This window comes from Diplodia corticola, assembly GCF_001883845.1.
Source record: "Diplodia corticola strain CBS 112549 chromosome Unknown scaffold81, whole genome shotgun sequence".
Classification (NCBI taxonomy): Eukaryota; Fungi; Ascomycota; class Dothideomycetes; order Botryosphaeriales; family Botryosphaeriaceae; genus Diplodia; species Diplodia corticola.
Window position 1 is genome coordinate 80,510 of NW_017971560.1, and position 18,663 is coordinate 99,172.

Sequence of the window (18,663 nt, forward strand, 5' to 3'; positions counted from 1 at the left end):
GCGCGGCTCTGCCGCGAAAGCATATGCCAAGGCCTGGTCGGGTATGATTCCGTGGGAAACCATGGGGTAATGCAAATACTTGCACGCCTCGGTCCCCCCGTGTGGAAAGCTTGTCCAGTGCGCCTGGAACCCGGCTGGATGCATAGCCCGGGAGTGGCGCGTCTGGTCGGCCCTGCCAGGACTACATATAATCCCTGAGCCGGGCTGCCAGGAACCCCCGTGGCATTACCGGAAGCTTTTCCCAGTGCAGCCCAACGCTATCGCTATGGTCGCTCTGCCTGCACGCGGCATTCGCCATGCACCAGACAAAACCTCGCCAATAATCTTCACCGTCGCCTCGACGACCTGCATGCTGGCGCTCGCCTACATGCTTGGTGAGTACCCAGCAACCTAAGCTCGTTGGCACAGACGCTGACGGCATCAGGGTCAAGGGCAAGGCATCTACGGCTCAACAACATATCGCGGATGAATTTCGTGCGGAAACTCGTCGTCTTCATGTACATCGTCGGCATCCTGTTCGTTGCCACCATGACCATCATGGCCAACGGCCGCGGCGTGGTGACGTATGCCGACTGCCACGCCGCCATCATCATGTGTCTGGCCTTCTACATGGGAAGCAAGTACCTCATGTATCTGTTCCTGGTACGTCGCCTGTCGAACCGAAAGCCAACCAGCGAGACTAACGTTCCTGCAGGTCGAGCGTGCCCACGTCATCCGGGCGCCCAGCACACGACGGCTGTCGGACAAGGTGTGGCTTTGCGGCATGTCCATCGTCAACCTCGGATTTGGAGCCCTTTCCGTCGTAGGCTTCCTGTGGCCGGTGGCCCAGATATCCGAAATCGACGGCAAATGTCGCGTCGGCATGCTGCCACGCGTGACCATCACCATGCTCGCCTTCGACATCGTCATCAACATCGGCTTCACCGTGCTGTTCATCTGCCTGCTATGGCCGTTGCTGAGCTTCCACTCCAAACGCTCCCGCCCCAACGCCACCGTGAGCTGGTTCGATCATCTCCTGTCCCGCACGCCCAACATCGAGATCCGCGAAAACGACGAAGTCCGCGTCGATGTCGGCAACGACCGCCTTCTGCGCGTGCTTCGGAAGCTGGTTCTCAAGACCGTCGTCGGCGCCTTCTTGATCATGTTGCCGACCACGGCAAATCTCGCACTGCTCTTCAAGCTGGGGAACCACGAGCAGGGATGGCTCTGCTCCACCATCTGCTCCCTCGATGGTATGTCTCTCTCCGAACCGACCCCTCCCCGCGTCCAACTGCGCTGACCAACTCCACCACGAACAGTCACCTGGTCCGTCTGCATCGTGCACTGGCTGACCGTCGACCACGCGGACCTCGACGGCTCCATCGACCTACCCGCCGCCAACGCAACCGGAAAGAGCGTCACCAACACCACCACCACCACCACCACCGACACCGAACACAACAGGCTATCGCGCGCCTCCAACTGCAGCGCGCGGCTGCAAGACGCGGCCCGCCCTTCCTTCCTCGAGATCCCCGGACAAGCCCCGCTCGCCAAATCCCTCACCATCGTGACGGCCTCGGACGGGAGCGAGGCCGACGCGGAGCAGGCGACGCCTCTGGGAGCGGTGCGCAAGAGGACGAGCATAAGCCAGAGCTCGCTGCATCAGGTCGTGTCGGCCGAGGGGAGCGTGGAGAGCGAGGCTGGGTTGCTGACCCCTGGTCCGGCGAGTCGGAGACCGACGGGGGAGTCGTTGTCGTTTGATCACATTGAGCGGTTGTCGGGGCAGGCTGAGCGCAGAATCTAGCGTGATAATAATCTAATCTATGTAACAATAGGGATACCATGACGGACTTGCTCTTCACACTGCATTGGCGATCTGATTCCAGTACTCTCGCGGTGCCACAGGTAATGAACCGTGGATATGCGGGGGTTGGTGAGGGTGGGACCAAGGTGGAGGTAGTTGTCGATGCGAGGCAGTTGGACTTGTTGACAGATAGGGAGAACCTGGCGTTGTATGTCTCCTCGGCTCTTTATTCCGTGGCCGTGTGCTAACCTTTGGTGTAGGCAGTCGTTACGTTCTCTGAGGTTAATCCTGGGAGAAATCCGGGGTGAGTCAGATTTGCCGACAGTGCGGGGAGCGATGGTGGGGAAGAGGCGGCGGTACCTGAAGATGGCACGGCTCCGGCACCTGAATCCCCGGATTCGGGGTAGATCTGCGTATCGGCTTTTCTTTGCCCGTGTACAAAATGCTCGCGTTACCCAGTAATCAAATGAAATGTTCCACTGACTGCTTTCCCCGCTTCTCCCAGCAACGCCATGCTACCGCACTCCTTTGCTGCCGTCTTCATGGTGCCCTTCGCCGCTGCGGCGTCGGGGGGAGTGACGGTGCTCTTCCAAAATGACGGCAATTGGACGAGTCATGCTGAGAAGCCGAGCGCACTGCTGGTTCACCGCCAATCCAGCTTCGAAGACGCCGTGGCAACATGCAACTCTCAAGATGAAGCCTTGCTCGGCTGTGGTCAAATACAGCATTTCCATGAGCAGCTGAACTACCAGAAGTTCATTGGCAACATCCAGGACGACGAGCTGTTTTGGACCGATTGCAGCGAATCATCGCTGGTGTCATGGAGTGGCGGATCCACGTCTGCCGCGAGCAACGACTCCGGCCTGCACTACTTTCTCTGTACCAACAGCGCTCCCATTGTCGACAAGGTAGACACCGACTTCTCCGTCTACCCTCGCGTCAACGTCTCGGCAAACGGCACCACTTTCGAGGGTCTCCGCGACCACATGGCTTTCCGATTTCTGGGCGTCCCCTTCGCCCAGCCTCCAGTGGGGAATCTCCGTCTCAAGTACGCCCAGCCGTGGACGGGATCGTTCGTGGACGCGACCGAGTACCGCGCCGCCTGCATCCAGACCGGGTGGTATGACGGGAATGCCTACGGGCTGAATCCGTGGGGAAACAGCGAGGACTGCCTGTACCTCAACGTCTTCACCCCCGGGCTTCCCGATCCTGCCGCCGCCGCCAACGAAGCGCAAACGCTCAAGCCCGTGATGTTCTGGATGCACGGCGGCGCGATGAAGACCGGCACGGGCAGCGACGCCACTTTCGACGGCGCCAGCCTGGCCAGCCGCTCCGACGTCGTGGTCGTCGCCATCAACTACCGCCTGAGCATCTTCGGCTACCTGGGGCTCGACGACGCCATTCCCGGCAACTACGCGACGTCGGACAAGATCGCAGCTCTCCAGTGGGTCAGGGACCACATCTCGGCATTCGGGGGAGATCCAAGCAGCGTCACCATCTTCGGGCAGTCGGCCGGCGGCGGATCCGTCATCGACCTGATCGCCTCCCCCAGGGCCGAAGGCCTCTTCCACGCCGCCATCATCCAGTCCGGCGGCAAGGGGTGGGCGCAGGCTCGGGCCGACGCCGCCGCCGCCATCGAGCCCTACATCCGACCGCTGTGCAACCAGACAGGCACCGCCCGGCTCGAGTGCCTCCAGGCGCTGCCGGCCGACACCCTGTTCAACCTCACTTCCCAGGGCGGCAGCTGGCAGACCGTCATCGACGACGACTACACGCTCGACATACCCATCGCCCAGGTTTCCAAAGGCCGGCAGTCGATCAACTCGGTCAAGGTGATGCTGGGATTCATGCCGGAGGAGGGCCAATCGCTCCTCGAGCTCGAGCTCGGGCCCAACCTCACCACCTTCAGCGACGGGCTCGGCGTCCTGGTGGAGAATGGCCGAGCCACCCAGGAACAAGCCGACGCGGTCCTGGACTCCGGGCTGTGGGTGGTCGGCAACGGATCGTCGTCGACCGGCGGGGGGAGCACGACGTACCCGGACGCGTACAACGCCAGCATCAGCATCGTCTCGGACCTCGTCCTGACCTGCGGCGGCAGCCAGTTCGCTTCCGTCGGCGCCGCTTCAGCCGCCTTCGAGGCGATGTGGGTCTACAGCCTGGAGCGGGCGTACGCTTTGTCGTACTACAACTGGTACGACGCCTGCACCTTCCCCGTGGGCGAGCCCGACACGCCGTACTACCGCTGTCACTCGGGCGATCTGTACGAGGTGTTCGGCACCTACTACCTGTTCGACCGGCCGGTGCGGGTTGCGGAAGACATCTACTTCACGAACGCCGTGCAGGACATGTGGGCGTCGTTTGCGCGGGCGGGGAACCCGAACGTCGATGTGGCGTATCTCGAGGCGAGGGGATACAACAGTACCATTGAGCTGTTTTCTTCGTGGGAGTGGCCGGAATTCAACACGTGGAGTCCGCGGGTGGCGTCGATTCAGTACCCCCAGTCGTCTGTCACAACGCTTCCCGAACAACAGCACTGCAAGGTGCTCTTGCCACTGATCTCGTAACATGTGTTCTGTGGGGTTCAGGATCCCGCCATGTATTACATACCTCAAGTTCTAGATTCAATTAATCAGTAGCCACCAAAACGCCCCAGACATGCAAAAACACCAAACGCCCTCACCTCAGCAATCAGTTAATACTCGGCATGACCCGGTGGCCCTTCCTCGGCGGCGGGACATAGCCCTCCACCGGCGACCCATCCGGCGTCATCATGAACTTGGTCTCAGCCCGCTCTCCTCCCCGCTCGGCCACGCCCACAGCCTCCCAAAGCGGCTCCAGCTTCTCCCTCGGCACGTGTCCGACATCGCCGGTCAAAATCCTCGCGACAGGCGCCCTCTCCCCATAGAAGCGCTCGTTCTCGTCGGCGCGCTCGACGACGACGGTCCCATCCAGCTGCACGCCGGCATAGAAGCCCCTGCTCTTGACGTAGGTGAAGATGGGCGCGCGCCGCTTGTGCACCTCGCTGTCGACGATGCCGCCTGCGCCGACGGGGCCGGCGGCGGCGCTGATCTCGCCGCCCACGGTGCAGCGCAGCTTGCAGAAGGCGTCGAGGGCGTCGTACGTGTTGATGACGAGGACGCAGTCGTAGATGTCGATGCCGACCAGCAGCCCCACGCCGGCCGTGTGCAGGAGGATGCCCGACGGCGGCGACCACGACCCGTCGTGGAGGCGGGCCATGAGGATGCCGGACCCGCCGGCGCCGGAGAAGGACAGGCCGGTGCGCATGGTGGTGAAGATGGCGAGGCCGACGGCGTTGCGGATGACCTGGGCGGTGGTGTTGGATGGGATGTTTCAAGTATGTGTGTACATGCGTACCTCTGGCGGGATCTTTCTAAGGACGTATTGCTTGCCCTTTGGTCCCGATTGCTTGTCGTCGAGAGATGATGAGGTAGGTGCTTTCTCGACACCGTCCTCTGTATTCTGTCAGGGTCGGGGGGTGTCCAAGGAATAAGTTGGACTTACGGCAAAAGCTTGACAGGATGCGGGCGGCCTTGTCGCTTTCCTTGTCGATGGTCATGGGCCAGAAGGCCTCGGAGCCGAGCCTGTTTGAAAGCTTGTTGACCGGGTCGCCCAGCTTGTCGGCCCAGCCCCACGCCTTGTCGAAGCCGGCTTTGCTTTGTTGTTTTGCCCGCTGCCACATTTTCTTTGTGGTCTTTCTTTCCTCCCTTTTTCTGGTGTTTTTATGATAATTAAAGGAGACGAGTGTGTAAAGTCGAGCTTCTGGAAGGCCGACGTTAAATGCTAGTTTCGGCCGGGGCTGAGTGAGGCAAACAGCCCTCGGGCTTCGGTGGTGATCATGGCGCGGGCCGCGGGCCCCGAAATGACCCTGCCGTCCGTTATCGCGCCCAATCGAAGAGGTTGCGTATTCGTATGGACGGTGTCAGTGAACATAGCTTTATTGGTACGCTAGAATGGAGTGGCGACAAGGGTTTAGATCAGTCTGCAACCCCTATCCGCGGCTTCCGATGCGGTGTTGGCGCTCTGGAAAGCTGGTCGGCTCGCGAGAACAAGCGCGCGGATGCGGTGAACCCGCGTTGCATGGCGCGTCGGGCTGTTGCGAGCGCGGTTCGGACGGTGCGAAGAAGAAAGCGATTGGAGGAACCTAGACAGCGGATGCGACGGGTGTGATGACGTTGTGGTGATGGGTGGTGTCGCTGGGTAGGTGAAGCAAAACAGAAGGCCCTGGTCCGTGCGCTGCCCGCCTTCCTTCCCCGCTCAACACCAAAAACCCTGTCGTCACTCTCCGTACCGCGTCGCTTCGGCCTTCACAATCCCAGGACATCACCGGTGTGCATTCTCGCTCGAGACTTTAAGACTTCCATCCTCTCGGCATCACCTCCGGCCCAGCCACACCTTCATGACCGTCACTCAACTATTTCTCCGCTGTCCGCGCTGTCCGAGAAAAGATCCACGCCGTCAATATGCACAACAACATGGCCTCGGCTTCCGATACACGGTCCACCGCTAATCCTCCGTCTGAATGTGGAACACAACCCTTTGGTGTTTTTGAATTACCTTCTGCATCATCACTCTGCTCTTTCCTTGTTGCATGGCGCTGGGCTCTGGAGTCTGGAGAGCTCCCGCTGCTCTGATGGAGGACTGAATATATATCGCACAGCGCCTTGGACCCTGCGCCGGTTCGCTTCGGAGCCCCCTGTCCGTTTATGCGTGTTGAACGTACGGTTCTGTGATGATGCGAGTCAGCATCACGATGCCCCATAACGCCACCATCGTACCTGCGTATCGTCACTTTCGCATTCTGGACCAAGCCAGCCCCCACCTTTGCCAGAGCAGGGAGGACGCGAGCAAATACACTCGCCTCAAATGATCCGACGTTAAGCTTAAAACAACCACCCAGCTGAGGACCTCGCATCCAGCACACCAAAAGGGCTACACCACGTGGGTCGAGTCGCCATGCGATGCGAGTCATGACCCAATCATAGTTTCCGAGCTTGCTAATAATACCACTTGCAAAGTTTCGACCACTCTCCTGTCATTTCACGTAACGCTTTCCATGACCGTTTACGCTCGAGTTTGGGCTCAACCAACGAAGAAGGCAACCAACATCGTGAGGGCCGGCAGAAAGTATGCTCACTAACTACGGTCAGGACGCGCCTCTAGCCATCATCTCGAAATACCACCAGCCTTATGCTTGATGAACCGGTGGGGAAGAACGGACCCTTCTACCTACTAGCTTCAAGTACATTGTAAGGTGTAGACTGAAACTTCTCACCTATGATACTATCCACTAAATGCAGTATGAAGCTAGGCGCCTACAGTTCTAAGCGGACCCTTCTTTTGTTGCGATCACAGACATGGGCTCCGCATCATGACAGACGCTGCGCACACGGCTCAAGCCAGTACGACATGGCGTCCGCCAAGCCCATCTTGACACACACAGCCAAGGAAGCACCCCCAGTTTTCAGTTCCGAAACTCTCAAGCGAAACGTACAGATCACGTTGTCACTTCCGGTTCTCGTACTGTTGCTTCTGCTGTCCTTGAGCACAACCATCTAAATTTATCCAGCCCTGACATGAGCTATATAACCCCGTCCCAGCCCGCTTCGGTACTTCTATAACCACCGGAGACACCCGCACCTCTTCCTCAAAACAACGAACGTAATTCCCCCTGGCCAACGTCCAGCGTCCAACCATGCACTTCAAGAGCGCCCTTTTCTTCGGCCTCGCCGCCGCATCCTGCGTCACCGCTGCCCCGCTGTTGGAAGCCCGCAAAATCGTGGCCCATGACTCCCTCAACCCGTGGCCGGTAACCGTCCGGAACAATACAGAGGGCGACGCCATAAAGCGCTTCAATCCGCAGCTCCACATCGCACACGGCTGCCAGCCCTACACCGCCGTGAATGAGGCCGGGGACACCAGCGGCGGTCTCGTAAGTCTCTTCCGTGCACAAGTCACAACAGTCATCCCGTTGCCGTTGCCGTTGCCATTTCCCATTTCCCATTCCAATCTCACATGTCCAAAGAACTAAGCGCTGACTCGCCCCTCACAGCAAGAGACGGGCTCCTCCACCGGCGGGTGCCGCGACACCTCCAAAGGCCAAACCTACGCCCGGGGCGCGTGGCACAAAGACCGCTACGCCATCATGTACGCCTGGTACTTCCCCAAGGACCAGCCCACCGACGGCGTCTCCGCGGGCGCGCACCGGTACGACTGGGAGAACGTCGTGCTCTGGCTGGACGACCCGGCGCTTCCGACTCCCTCCGTCCTCGGCGCCGCCGCGTCGGGGCACGGCGACTACAAGAAGACGACGAACCCGCAGCGGAACGGGGACAGCCTGATGGTCGAGTACTTTACGAATTTCCCGACGAATCACGAGCTGCAGTTCAAGACGAGTGAGGGGGTCACGTACGCGTTGGTGGATTGGGACGCCATGACCGAGCCGGCGAGGGAGGCGTTGCAGGTTACGGATTTTGGGAAGGCGATCACGCCGTTTAAGGATGGGAGTTTTGTGTCGAATTTGGATAAGGCTTGGGTTTGAGTTGTTTTCTTCTTTTGTCATCGGATAAGTACCTTGGTGGCGCATTTTACGGAGATGTGTATGCCAGAGAGGTAGAACCCGTGTCTGGATGGAGGAGCAGAGGTTGCAGGCGCCGCGATTGTTTTCCAATTGACAAAGAATTGCCGGCATGCATGTAAGTCCCTCCCCGCGATGGATGTGCGGCAGAAGCTGTGTCAGCCTGCGTCCAACATTCCAAGGTTGGGGTGGCAGGTACATACGAAGAAGGCATCGGTGAGCTCCCGAGACGGGATATGGAGAGACCAAACAACACTCATCCTGCTTTCCAGGGTCTCATTAGCCTTTCGTGGGGCCAACCTTCAGCCTGGAGGTGCAGTCAAAGAAATCTCCTTGCCAAGATTGATACCATTTCAAAAGTCGCTAGATCCGTCTCGGCAAGTTTCAGCCCCGTTACCTCCGTAGTACGGGATTAGTTGCACAGTATATCTTAACGCCGAGACCTCCTCCGCAATGGCGTTCGCCAGCCTTGTAAGCACTAGTACCGATCCGGAGATGTAGGAGTCTTCTAGTAGTGCAACTCCAGCTATAATACTTTTTGCTTGGCCCCCATTATTGGTACCGATTTCTAAGCACAAGATATGTTTTGTTTGTCATCCCTTTATTTGATGGACGTAGCGTCACTGCATGGCTATGACGTATATATTTGCAGCTGAATGCCGTGACTGAACGCTTTTTATCCCTCTTATCTTTCAACGCCCACATACATCAAACTTGTGCCCATCCGTTCTCAGCTTACAGCAAATTATGGCTTCTTATTTCGTCACTGGGTCTTCCCGAGGTCTGGGTCTGGCCATTGCGGGCTTGCTCGCGTCGAAGCCTGTTGCCGATGTTGGCAAAGTGTTTGCATCCGCTCGAAGCGAGACTACTAGCCTCAAGGAGCTCGTGGCCAAGTCCAGCGGTCGTGTCGAATTCGTCCAGCTTGACATTACTTCTCAAGAAAGTGCAACGGAGGCCGCCAGCCATGTCACTCAGTCACTCGACGGGAAGGGTCTCGATGTTCTAATCAATAACGCCGGAGTCATGAACTATACCGCCGACGGCATCACAGCCATGTAATTTCCCTTTTCCTTTCTATCCACCTTGCTATGTTTGACGCTGTCTGACGTTACCGATTAGGTCTGACCTCGACGAGACATTCAAGATCAATGTCACCGGTGTGCATTACGTCACCACTGCTTTCCTTCCTCTGCTCGAGAAGGGCCAACTCAAGAAGATCATCAACATGTAAGCTTCCAATCTCACCTCTATAGGTATTCGTGCTCACAGTCTGCCCACCTTAAGCTCGACCACTCTGGGATCCATTGGCTTGTCCAAGACCTACGCTCAAATGCCCGTACCTTCCTACAAGATCTCGAAGGCAGCCCTGAACATGCTCACGGTCCAGTACGCTTTGTCGCTTGCCGACAAGGGCTTCACAGTTGTCGCTATCTCGCCAGGCGTAAGTGTCTCATTTAAACCCATGCACCTGCCGAGCTCCGTGATCAAGGTGTTTCTCAAACTTCATTCGGGTAGAAATATTCTTCTCTCTCAGGCACTTACTGACCGTGTCTCCGCATGCAGTGGATCCAGACAGACCTCGGTGGAACCGGTGCCGATTTGACTATCGAGCAGGGTTCCAATGCCACGGCAGACATCATCTTCCGCGTCAAAAAGGAGGACAACGGCAAGTTCTTGAACGTCCATGTTCCTGGGTGGGAGAAAGCCGAAGGTATCAACCAGTATGACGGCGGGTGCCCTCCATGGTAAAGAATCGCGATAACAGTGAATCGAGCCAGATTAAATGATAGAATAGTAATAAAACCACATCAAGCTTCTATAGTTACTTCATGTTCTACCCTGAAATTCCCTCCAAGCCATAGTTGACCTTGCGAATATTACGCTCTTAGAGCATCATAGTGTTTGCATTTCATGATCTTGATGGATTGTCCCTCTAAGAGGCTTGCGGGAGAATGCTATTTATATAGCATCTTTGGGTTTACACACTAAACCCCTTCTGGATTAATGTTCTTTCGTCTATCTACCGTTGCGCTGTCGAACTCGAACACACAGATCGTTCATGTCACGACCGGCTAATCGGATATTGTTTGCGTAAAGTTGGCTTCGAGGTGCAAAATCAAGTGTCCCATCGAGGACGTCAAATCTGTTGGCTCTACCTCAGGCTCGTTCGCGGGTAATTATCAGCACACAGCTCTCCCAGTTCCACACCCGTCGATTGATTACCCGGTTGAAGGGACAATGTTGGGCAAACGCAATTGTGCCACCTGACGACCATGCTCGAGCCCATTATCCGGGTCTCATAACGTTCGCACGCGTTCATGGTGCAAATCACGCGCGAAGAAGACAACGAGCGCAAGGATTTTGTAGTCTTGGTCCCGGCAAAGGATGATGGGCTTTGAAGTGTGTTCCTTGCGGGACAGTCAAGATTTGATCTGGCTGGGGAGATCTTTTATGAATGCTTCCCTCGCTAGTCCCGCGGCTTTAACGAACAGTCCTTTGCTGTCGGTTATAAGGAATGAGAATGACTCGTTTTTGAGTCAAACCTCTCCACTAACTTACTCATCTGTAGGTTAATCGATCCCGCACAGACGACGTTCCGGTCATGGTCCGTAGCTTGGCAGCAAGTGCTTTTTGTTTCCAGACCCCGTCTTATCTAGTAACAGGGCCGATGTCGCGCCAGGTGGGTCGTGAACCCCTTGCTTTGTTGGCACTTTGCTGTCGGGGCATGTCCGGTTACAGCACTACACCGGGAGAGATGGCAAGATTCGGACTAGTGCAGGGTGCAAATAAATCCTTCACCTACCTTTTGCGTGATGCGCGAAAACTTATCCCTCCAAGGCAGCAGTTCCTGCTTCAAATGGCCCCCAGAGCTGACCGCTTGGCAAGCGGGAACCGGCACAAGATCCCCTAAGACTGGACAAGCATTGAGAAGAGCGTGTTGGCGACGCGCGTTCGGTAAAAACATCTCTCATGACGGGGAACTATTCTCCGCATTTCTGTGGGGGCCAACGACACCAATGAAATCCTTTACAAATCCGCGCTCCCTCGTGCCAAGGGCAGGCCGGTAGCGTTCGACGATGAAGTCCTTCTCGCAATACGTTGCTGTGGCAGCAGCAGTGCCATTTGCTCGTCCGTACAGTACTTCCAAACTTGATGTATACCGCTGACTTCTTGAAACAGGCGCTCAATGGCAGAATGCTACGGAGAGCAGCAGTGCGGTTCACTTGGCAGATACTTTGATCCGGACGCCGTCGAGCAGTAGCTCGCGTCTGACTTCGACGAGTTCCAGCCAGGTCTCTTCGGAGGCTTCAACGTTGACTCCGTCAAGTACTGGCCAGGTCAACATCTCAGCAGCCGCCACCCCGGACCCCAGCACTGTGACAATAACAACACCGGCACACGTAACTGTCACGCTCGCGTTGTCGAATACAACCAGCACCAAAGATCCATCCTTCACCTCGCTCAGCAGCTGCGATGTGGCGTGGTACAATTACAGCCAGACGGCGGGCACCGAATACACGACTTCCACGGTTTACTGGGCCGAGTTCGAGACAAGCATTGCCCACGGCAACAATGACACGCCGGTGATAACGCTGTGCGATGGCATCCCTCGCGGCGGCTTTTTCTACGAAACGTCCTGGGGCAGCTCCGAGACCACCAAGAGTACCGTCACCACGTCGTACGACACTGCTGCTTCTGCAATGCCCAGCTGCTCTTTCGGTACGAAAGAGTGCAACCAGCTCTGGTCGGTGTGGAGTCAGGACTCATCGAGCTGGGCCCAATCACACACTGCCGCAGACGACGACATCTGGCTCCAGGCTCCCAGCTTCTGGAGGCCCAAATGCGAGACGTGCCAGCAGGAGTGCCAGCTCACCGGCACGGATGAAGTGGACCTGTATTACTGGCCCGAGCCGTGGTCGACGGACCTCATCTGCGGCCCCAATGCCACGCGCACCGATCCCTGGCAGGTCGACAAACGCCAGGCCGTGACGGCAACGGTGGGCAATTTCACCATGACTTCGCCCACCGCCTACCTCTACTTCACCACCATGTATGCACGCGCCGGCATCAGCAACGGGGCGGCGACTTGCGGATACGACATGTCCGACATCTGGGTGCCCGTCCCGCCCGGCGAGCTGTCCAGTCTCCCCAACAGCCGGTCGTCGAATCTGGCCAGGTCGTTCAACTTCGCCAACCTGGCCAAGACGACCGTCTCGGGCTTCGAGATCCCGCTGGTGCCCAGCAGCGCGTACTGGTGGCCCAACTCGTGCTCGGACAACCCGGGCCAGCTCGAGAACACGTGCGCGCCGTCGACCATCCACGACGACTACAAGCCGAACCTGCTCTACCGCACCCAGCTGCAGAACCTGCAGTCGGCCTGGAGCAACTGCACCCCGCTGAGCCAGTTCTTCGGCACCTACGCCATGCACGATCCGCCCATCGCCTTGACCACCGCCGGCGCTCTCCTCCCGGCCTCGACCACCAAGGCCGATCCGAGCAAGCCCGCCAGCACCACCGCGGCCGCCGATCCCGGTAGCACTGTGTCCGATCCCTTGCCTACGAACACCAGCCCGGCGACGACGGCGGCGGCTACTCAGAGTGCCGACCCTACTCAGACTGAATCTTCTCCGAGCGATCCCACTCAGACCGATCCCGCTCAAAGTGACCCTACTGACACGGATTCCGCGACCCAGAGTGACCCTACTGAGACCGATCCTGCCGAGAGCAATCCTGTTCAGACTGACCCTGCCACTCAAACCGACCCTGCTCAGACCGAGAGTGACCCAGTTCAGACGGATCCTGCCACTCAAGCTGATCCCACTGAGACCGACCCTGCCACTCAAGCTGATCCTACTGAGACCGACCCTGCCACTCAAGCTGATCCTACTCAAACTGATCCTGCTCAGACCGAGAGTGATCCCGTTCAGACTGTCCCTGCCACTCAAGCTGATCCCACTCAAGCTGATCCTACTCAAGCTGATCCTACTCAAGCCGATCCTACTCAAACCGATCCTGCTCAAACTGATCCTGCTCAAACCGATCCTGCTCAGACAGAGAGTGATCCTGTTCAGACTGATCCTACCACCCAGACAGAGAGTGAACCAGTTCAGACCGATCCTACCACTCAGCCCGATCCTGCTCAGACCGATCCTGCTCAGACCGACCCTGCCGAGACCGACCCTGTTCAGACAGACCCTACCACTCAAACCGACCCTACTCAGACCGACCCCGCCGACTCAAGCACCGGTGCGGATTCCGCAGACCCTCCATCGAGCACTGTTGCTCCCGGAACCTCGGATCCGGAGTCTTCTGACTCGTCCGCCCAAGGCTCGTCGGACGCCACTTCATCAAACCAAGGCGCCTCCCCAGATCCCACGAACTCGGGCGCTGCGGCGGCTGCATCCACCGGATCCAACGACAACGACGACGACAACACCTCCGTCGTGACAATCGCGTTCCCCGACCCCAGCACAACCGATGCGTCTGATCCCGCATCAGCCGTCTCGGCAGCATCAGCCGTCTCGGCAGCATCAGGAGCAGCAACAGAAGCAGGAGCAACGGGAACAGCAGCATCAGCAGCAACAGCAGCAACCATCACCCTCGACGGCACGCCCTACACGGCCGTCCCCGGCCAAGACCTGACCATCGGCTCGACCGTCATCAGCGCCGGGCAAGCGGCCGCCACCGTCACGCTCGACGCTGGCGGCAGCAGCGGTGGCAGCAGCAGCCAGGTCGTCGTCATCAGCGCCGGGAGTGCGGGAGTGGTCGTCGTCGACGGCGGCAGCGGCAGCGGCACGACGACGCAGGCGTATGGAGCGGGTGGAACGGCAGCATCGGACGTGTCGGCTGCGGCGGTGTCGGCGTCGGCGACGGCGTCGGCGCAGGTGATTACCGTCGCGGGCGAGACGTTGACGGCTGCGGGTTCGGGGTCGGGGGTTGTTGTCGTTGGGGGTGGTGGGAGCACGACGACGCTGACGGCGGGTGGTGGTGCGGTTACGCTGGGAGGGACTGCCAGTGGGCAGGTGGTGAGTGTGGGGTCGGATGGGGTGGTGGTGGGCGGATCGACGACGGTGGCGATTGCGTCGGCGACGAGCGGAGTGGAAGGGAGTGGTGGTGCTTCTGGCGCTGCTACCAGCGGCGGTGATGTTGTCCTCAGCGTGGGTGGTTCAGCCACCACGGTCGATGGGCACAGCATCAGTCTGGCTCCCTCGGGCGTTGTCGTCGTTGATGGAACGTCGCAGACGCTTGGTGGGACTGCGGGCGCCAGTGCTATTACGGTCGACGGCCAGACGCTCAGTGTTGACGCTGGCGCTGGTTCCGGAGATGGCACCGTGTCGCAGACGACCGAGGCGGGGGTGTTGACCCTGGGGTCTGAGACCGTCACGGCGGCCATACCTGGGAGCAGCACCGGTGTCATTGTCGTCGGGTCGCAGACTCTGACGGTGGGCGGAGCACCCGTCACCACGGGAGGCGAGGTGCTGAGTGCGGCGTCCGACGGCATTGTCGTGGACGGGACTACGACGGAGAGCGTCGGGTCTGAACACACGTCCACTACATCCAGGACTCGCAGTGGCGCGTCGTCTACCCGTAGTAGCGCGTCGTCTACCACGAGCTCAACTGGCCACTCCACCACGAGCGGAGGGAACTCAGAGGCTACGACAACCTCGGATTCGGACCAGGGATCGAGTGCGAGTGCTCTGAAGAGAGGAAGGCTTTTCTCCTATGTCTTCGCCATTGCCATCCCGCTCTTCCTTTAGCGGGTGCAATGTAAAATACCTAAACTAATGCATAGTACGATAATGGCTGGAAATATAATGAATTAGATGTTCTCATAGCCTCGCTCTCCACTCTCGTATTGCAAGTGCAACCGTGGGGCGACAGGGATGCTGGGCTGGGCATGCACTTTGCCTTCGACTCAGCTTGCTTACTTGCATGGACAAGAGCTGAAAGCTCCCCGCACGCTGATCTTTATAAACAGCAACGCGCTTGCAGGATTACAAGCAAGCTGAAATTCCATCTTTTCTCTTCACAACACAATGAGCGACAGCCCGGCAATCAACCCGAGTCATCCCTACCACGTCCACACGGGCATATGGACGAACTGGAGCTTTGGTTCCGTCTATGGAGCCACGCTGACACTTCGCCGGGAGGACGCCAACCTCCTCGTTGCCTTCATGGCCGTGTTCGTCAGCATCATAGGAAATCGGCTATGGCGAATTTGCTGTTTTGCCTTCCACCAGGCCTACGCATCCAATAACGCATGCGACGGTCTCCACCACCAGCGCCAGGCCGTCCTCCGCAATTCTTCTACTGCTGCTTCTGGATTAGTCACTCTGATCGAACTCCCATGGGCCTGGCGCAACACTGCAAGGGAACCATTTGGCCGAATACTGCCGCTTCTCATTTTTGCGGCACTATTCACTACCGCGTTCATCCTGGCTAGCGGATTCTCCTCGAAGATTGTTACAGGGACTGAGGTTCTGCTCTCAGGAAACGACTGTACCTGGTTTGATCCCAATCTAAACGGCACTTTGGATAGCCTGGGAGCCCTTATCGCTTTCCAATTTGAGCGCACCCAGGTCGCAGCCAGTTATGCGCATCAATGCTACAGCTCGGACTCATCTAATATATTAGGGTGCAACGTATTCATTAAAAAGATGCTCCCAGCGACCCTTGTCAAAAATGCGAGCTGTCCGTTCGAGGACAAAATCTGTCGGAACGCAAATACTAACATTTTCTTGGACACGGGTTTTCTGGACAGCCATACGGACTTCGGACTCAACGCTCCCCCAAGCCAGCGATTCCAATATAGGAGAGTGTTGCACTGCGCACCTTTAATAACAGAGGGGTATAAAACCATATGGAATGCATCGAGCGACCGGTCATACACGACTTACAACTATGGATCCTCCTCCTCAAGCTATTTCAACTATACTTACCCAAACGAAGCTGTATGGAACTCTAGCCTCCAACACGCCGGAACTTATCCAGTGGACTACGCCATCGGGTAAGTAGTTTTTCACCATGAAGAACTTTTGCATGGCTTGAATAACATTGGTGTCCAAGTACTCAGGAGGTGAGTTATACCAACGGATCTGTTCACTACCTCGATTCGGAGTTGGTCCCCGCGCTCCGACGGCCAGACGCGGATGTGTCGATAATATATCTCTCCGCCGGCGGCATTTTATTCACCCAGAAGACAACCGACGACTGGTATAGAGCTACCACCGAGACCACCGGCCCATTCGAGGAGCCATATAATGTTCCCTTTTATGCTCAAGACGAGCCCGCATCTCCTTTGGCATGTGCGAAACAGGAGCAGCTGTGTAATCCCAACCTACCAGACGGGAGTCGCTGCTCACCTCTAAGCGGAAATTTGGACATGAACGCAAATTTAGGGAAGCTTGCGGGTGGAAATAAATCAGCCAACCTGATAAGCTGGTTGCACAAGATCACTCTCCAGCCGGACATATCGCTGACTCAAGTGGTATCTATCTTGGGCTCACAGGCTCTGAGATCGAAACAAACAGTTGGTTATGGCGTCCAGAGCCCTCTTCCAGATGGTCAGTGGCAGCTGGATGTGCAGCATTGGTTTGCAATCTCACTCGCCATGATACAAGAAAGATTCGTAGATGCCGCAGCCGGGCATACGGACAGTGCAATCAGGCCATTCGTCAAAGAGCCAGACAACAGGGAGGAAAGAATGATGTGCAGCAGCCAAGTCCGACCCCCCTCCTCTTTACTTGCCTTAAAGTGTTTGGGACTGACATGAACGTCAACAGAAGATCATGAGCTCGGAACACACGTCGTTCAGCCTTTTCGCTCTTCTATTTATCCTTGTCGTCGGGGTCCTCGTGGTGATTGCCTCATTCGTTCTGGAGCCGGTTGCGCTGTGGGTTCGAAAACGTTACGGACTGGACTACGGCGCCCATCTCGAGTGGTACTCGAACGAAACGTTGCAACTTCAACGTCTTGCTCACGAAGGAGTGGGTGTCGGAACATGGTCTCATGCAGTAAACGACATCCCTCTAACCGGGTCCGGCGAATTGCTCGCCACGCTGGACTTGACCGATAAAGAGCATCCAACACTGCAGCGTCCGGTACGACCGTTTCTACAAATCAAACGGAATACCAGCACCGAGGGCCGGGAAGCAAATGGAACTGATTTTGTCGACGAGAGTGTGTTTGAATACAATAACTCCCGTTCCTCCGAGCACTTGATCGAGAACCCTTTTGCTCAAAACAGGTTGGGAAACTCTGAGATTGGTGACGAGGGAGATGTCGTTCGTGGTAATGGAGGATCTGATTCAGCTTGGCATCTTTCTGGGATACCAAGGGAAAGGATCGTATAAGGCGGTGGCGTCGGTTTTGTTGGCGGCGGCGAAGTAGTTGGGAGCCTTGGCGAGGATGTGCTTGGTCCAACTGCTTGGAAGCTCGGAGGGGGTGGTGGGGCAGCTGGCGTTGGTGTCGTCGCACTGGGTCGTGATGGAGGTGAAGGTGAGGTCGGCGTCTTTGCTGAGGCCGAACTAGCCGCTGGTTCCGGATGAGCTGCGAAGGCCGATGGTGGCGCCGGCCTCGGTGAGGCTCCTGGTGGTTCTGTTGCAGGAGAAGTTCTGGCCGACGACACTGTGGGCCTGGAAGGTGCAGTTATCGATGGATGAGATGACGCTGTCTTTAATGCCGTCGTAGCCGTCCGGGTAGCCTTAAGCCATTATGAGTGGCGAGATCACGATCCGTGAAGGAAGGGGAATCGGGATGCCTAAAAGCAGAGTATGATGATATGGGGACCGTGATCTGGAGGACCGGGATCCTACTAAGTATAGAGGATCTAAGGCAGGAACCTGATCCGTGACATTGAGTCCTTGACGACCGCCACCAGAGCAGCCGGTGAAGTAGGATAATTTGGGCGCAGTATTAAAGCAATCATCAGTCACTGCCTTGCCAATGACGGGCATGTCATAGAGGGCCCGAGACGCGTCGTCTTCGAGAAATTAAAGGTTGACATTATCGGGGCTGGTTAAAGCCCAATTTAGGTTCTCGGCAGCTGCGGCGCCTGATGTATAGCCGCTATTAGTATCAACGGCTGCGAAGCCGCCAGCTACTACCTATATAAGGTATAAAGAATCTATATAGGTGCTATGCTCTCCACTACTAAATGCTATAAGTCTGTTATCCCAGCCTTTAAGTGGAAGCCAGGTTGGGTGTCGATGTAGACTTTTGCCTGCATATATATAAAGGGGCTCGGCACCGAGCAATTTAGTAAACGTAAAAGTAGTCGGCAAGC

At 57.2% G+C, this 18,663-nt stretch overlaps 7 protein-coding genes across 7 annotated transcripts; 6 read left to right on the forward strand and 1 right to left on the reverse strand.

Annotated features, from left to right (window-relative positions):
- Positions 1-265: 265 nt before the first annotated feature.
- On the forward strand, positions 266-1,783 carry BKCO1_8100025 (uncharacterized protein; the record flags this gene model as incomplete). Its single annotated transcript, XM_020279461.1, has 4 exons — positions 266-374; positions 425-642; positions 695-1,232; positions 1,299-1,783. The coding sequence occupies 4 exons, from the start codon at positions 266-268 to the stop codon at positions 1,781-1,783; spliced, it is 1,350 nt and encodes a 449-aa protein (XP_020125684.1).
- A 512-nt stretch (positions 1,784-2,295) lies between these two features.
- BKCO1_8100026 (carboxylesterase) lies at positions 2,296-4,347 on the forward strand (the record flags this gene model as incomplete). Its single annotated transcript, XM_020279462.1, has 1 exon — positions 2,296-4,347. The coding sequence occupies one exon, from the start codon at positions 2,296-2,298 to the stop codon at positions 4,345-4,347; it is 2,052 nt and encodes a 683-aa protein (XP_020125692.1).
- A 124-nt stretch (positions 4,348-4,471) lies between these two features.
- Positions 4,472-5,483, reverse strand: BKCO1_8100027 (uncharacterized protein; the record flags this gene model as incomplete). The annotated part of the gene is made up of 3 exons (XM_020279463.1): positions 4,472-5,107; positions 5,159-5,256; positions 5,306-5,483. 3 exons carry the CDS (start codon positions 5,481-5,483, stop codon positions 4,472-4,474), a joined length of 912 nt encoding a protein of 303 aa, XP_020125693.1.
- A 2,013-nt stretch (positions 5,484-7,496) lies between these two features.
- Positions 7,497-8,342, forward strand: BKCO1_8100028 (necrosis and ethylene inducing peptide 1; the record flags this gene model as incomplete). The annotated part of the gene is made up of 2 exons (XM_020279464.1): positions 7,497-7,733; positions 7,854-8,342. The coding sequence occupies 2 exons, from the start codon at positions 7,497-7,499 to the stop codon at positions 8,340-8,342; spliced, it is 726 nt and encodes a 241-aa protein (XP_020125686.1).
- Positions 8,343-9,125: 783 nt separating this feature from the next.
- On the forward strand, positions 9,126-10,127 carry BKCO1_8100029 (short chain oxidoreductase; the record flags this gene model as incomplete). The annotated part of the gene is made up of 4 exons (XM_020279465.1): positions 9,126-9,433; positions 9,498-9,605; positions 9,663-9,819; positions 9,942-10,127. The coding sequence occupies 4 exons, from the start codon at positions 9,126-9,128 to the stop codon at positions 10,125-10,127; spliced, it is 759 nt and encodes a 252-aa protein (XP_020125685.1).
- A 1,328-nt stretch (positions 10,128-11,455) lies between these two features.
- On the forward strand, positions 11,456-15,136 carry BKCO1_8100030 (uncharacterized protein; the record flags this gene model as incomplete). Its single annotated transcript, XM_020279467.1, has 2 exons — positions 11,456-11,507; positions 11,559-15,136. 2 exons carry the CDS (start codon positions 11,456-11,458, stop codon positions 15,134-15,136), a joined length of 3,630 nt encoding a protein of 1,209 aa, XP_020125669.1.
- A 279-nt stretch (positions 15,137-15,415) lies between these two features.
- On the forward strand, positions 15,416-17,926 carry BKCO1_8100031 (cytochrome p450 protein; the record flags this gene model as incomplete). The annotated part of the gene is made up of 4 exons (XM_020279468.1): positions 15,416-16,386; positions 16,446-17,100; positions 17,162-17,669; positions 17,733-17,926. The coding sequence occupies 4 exons, from the start codon at positions 15,416-15,418 to the stop codon at positions 17,924-17,926; spliced, it is 2,328 nt and encodes a 775-aa protein (XP_020125668.1).
- Between the last annotated feature and the right edge of the window lie 737 nt (positions 17,927-18,663).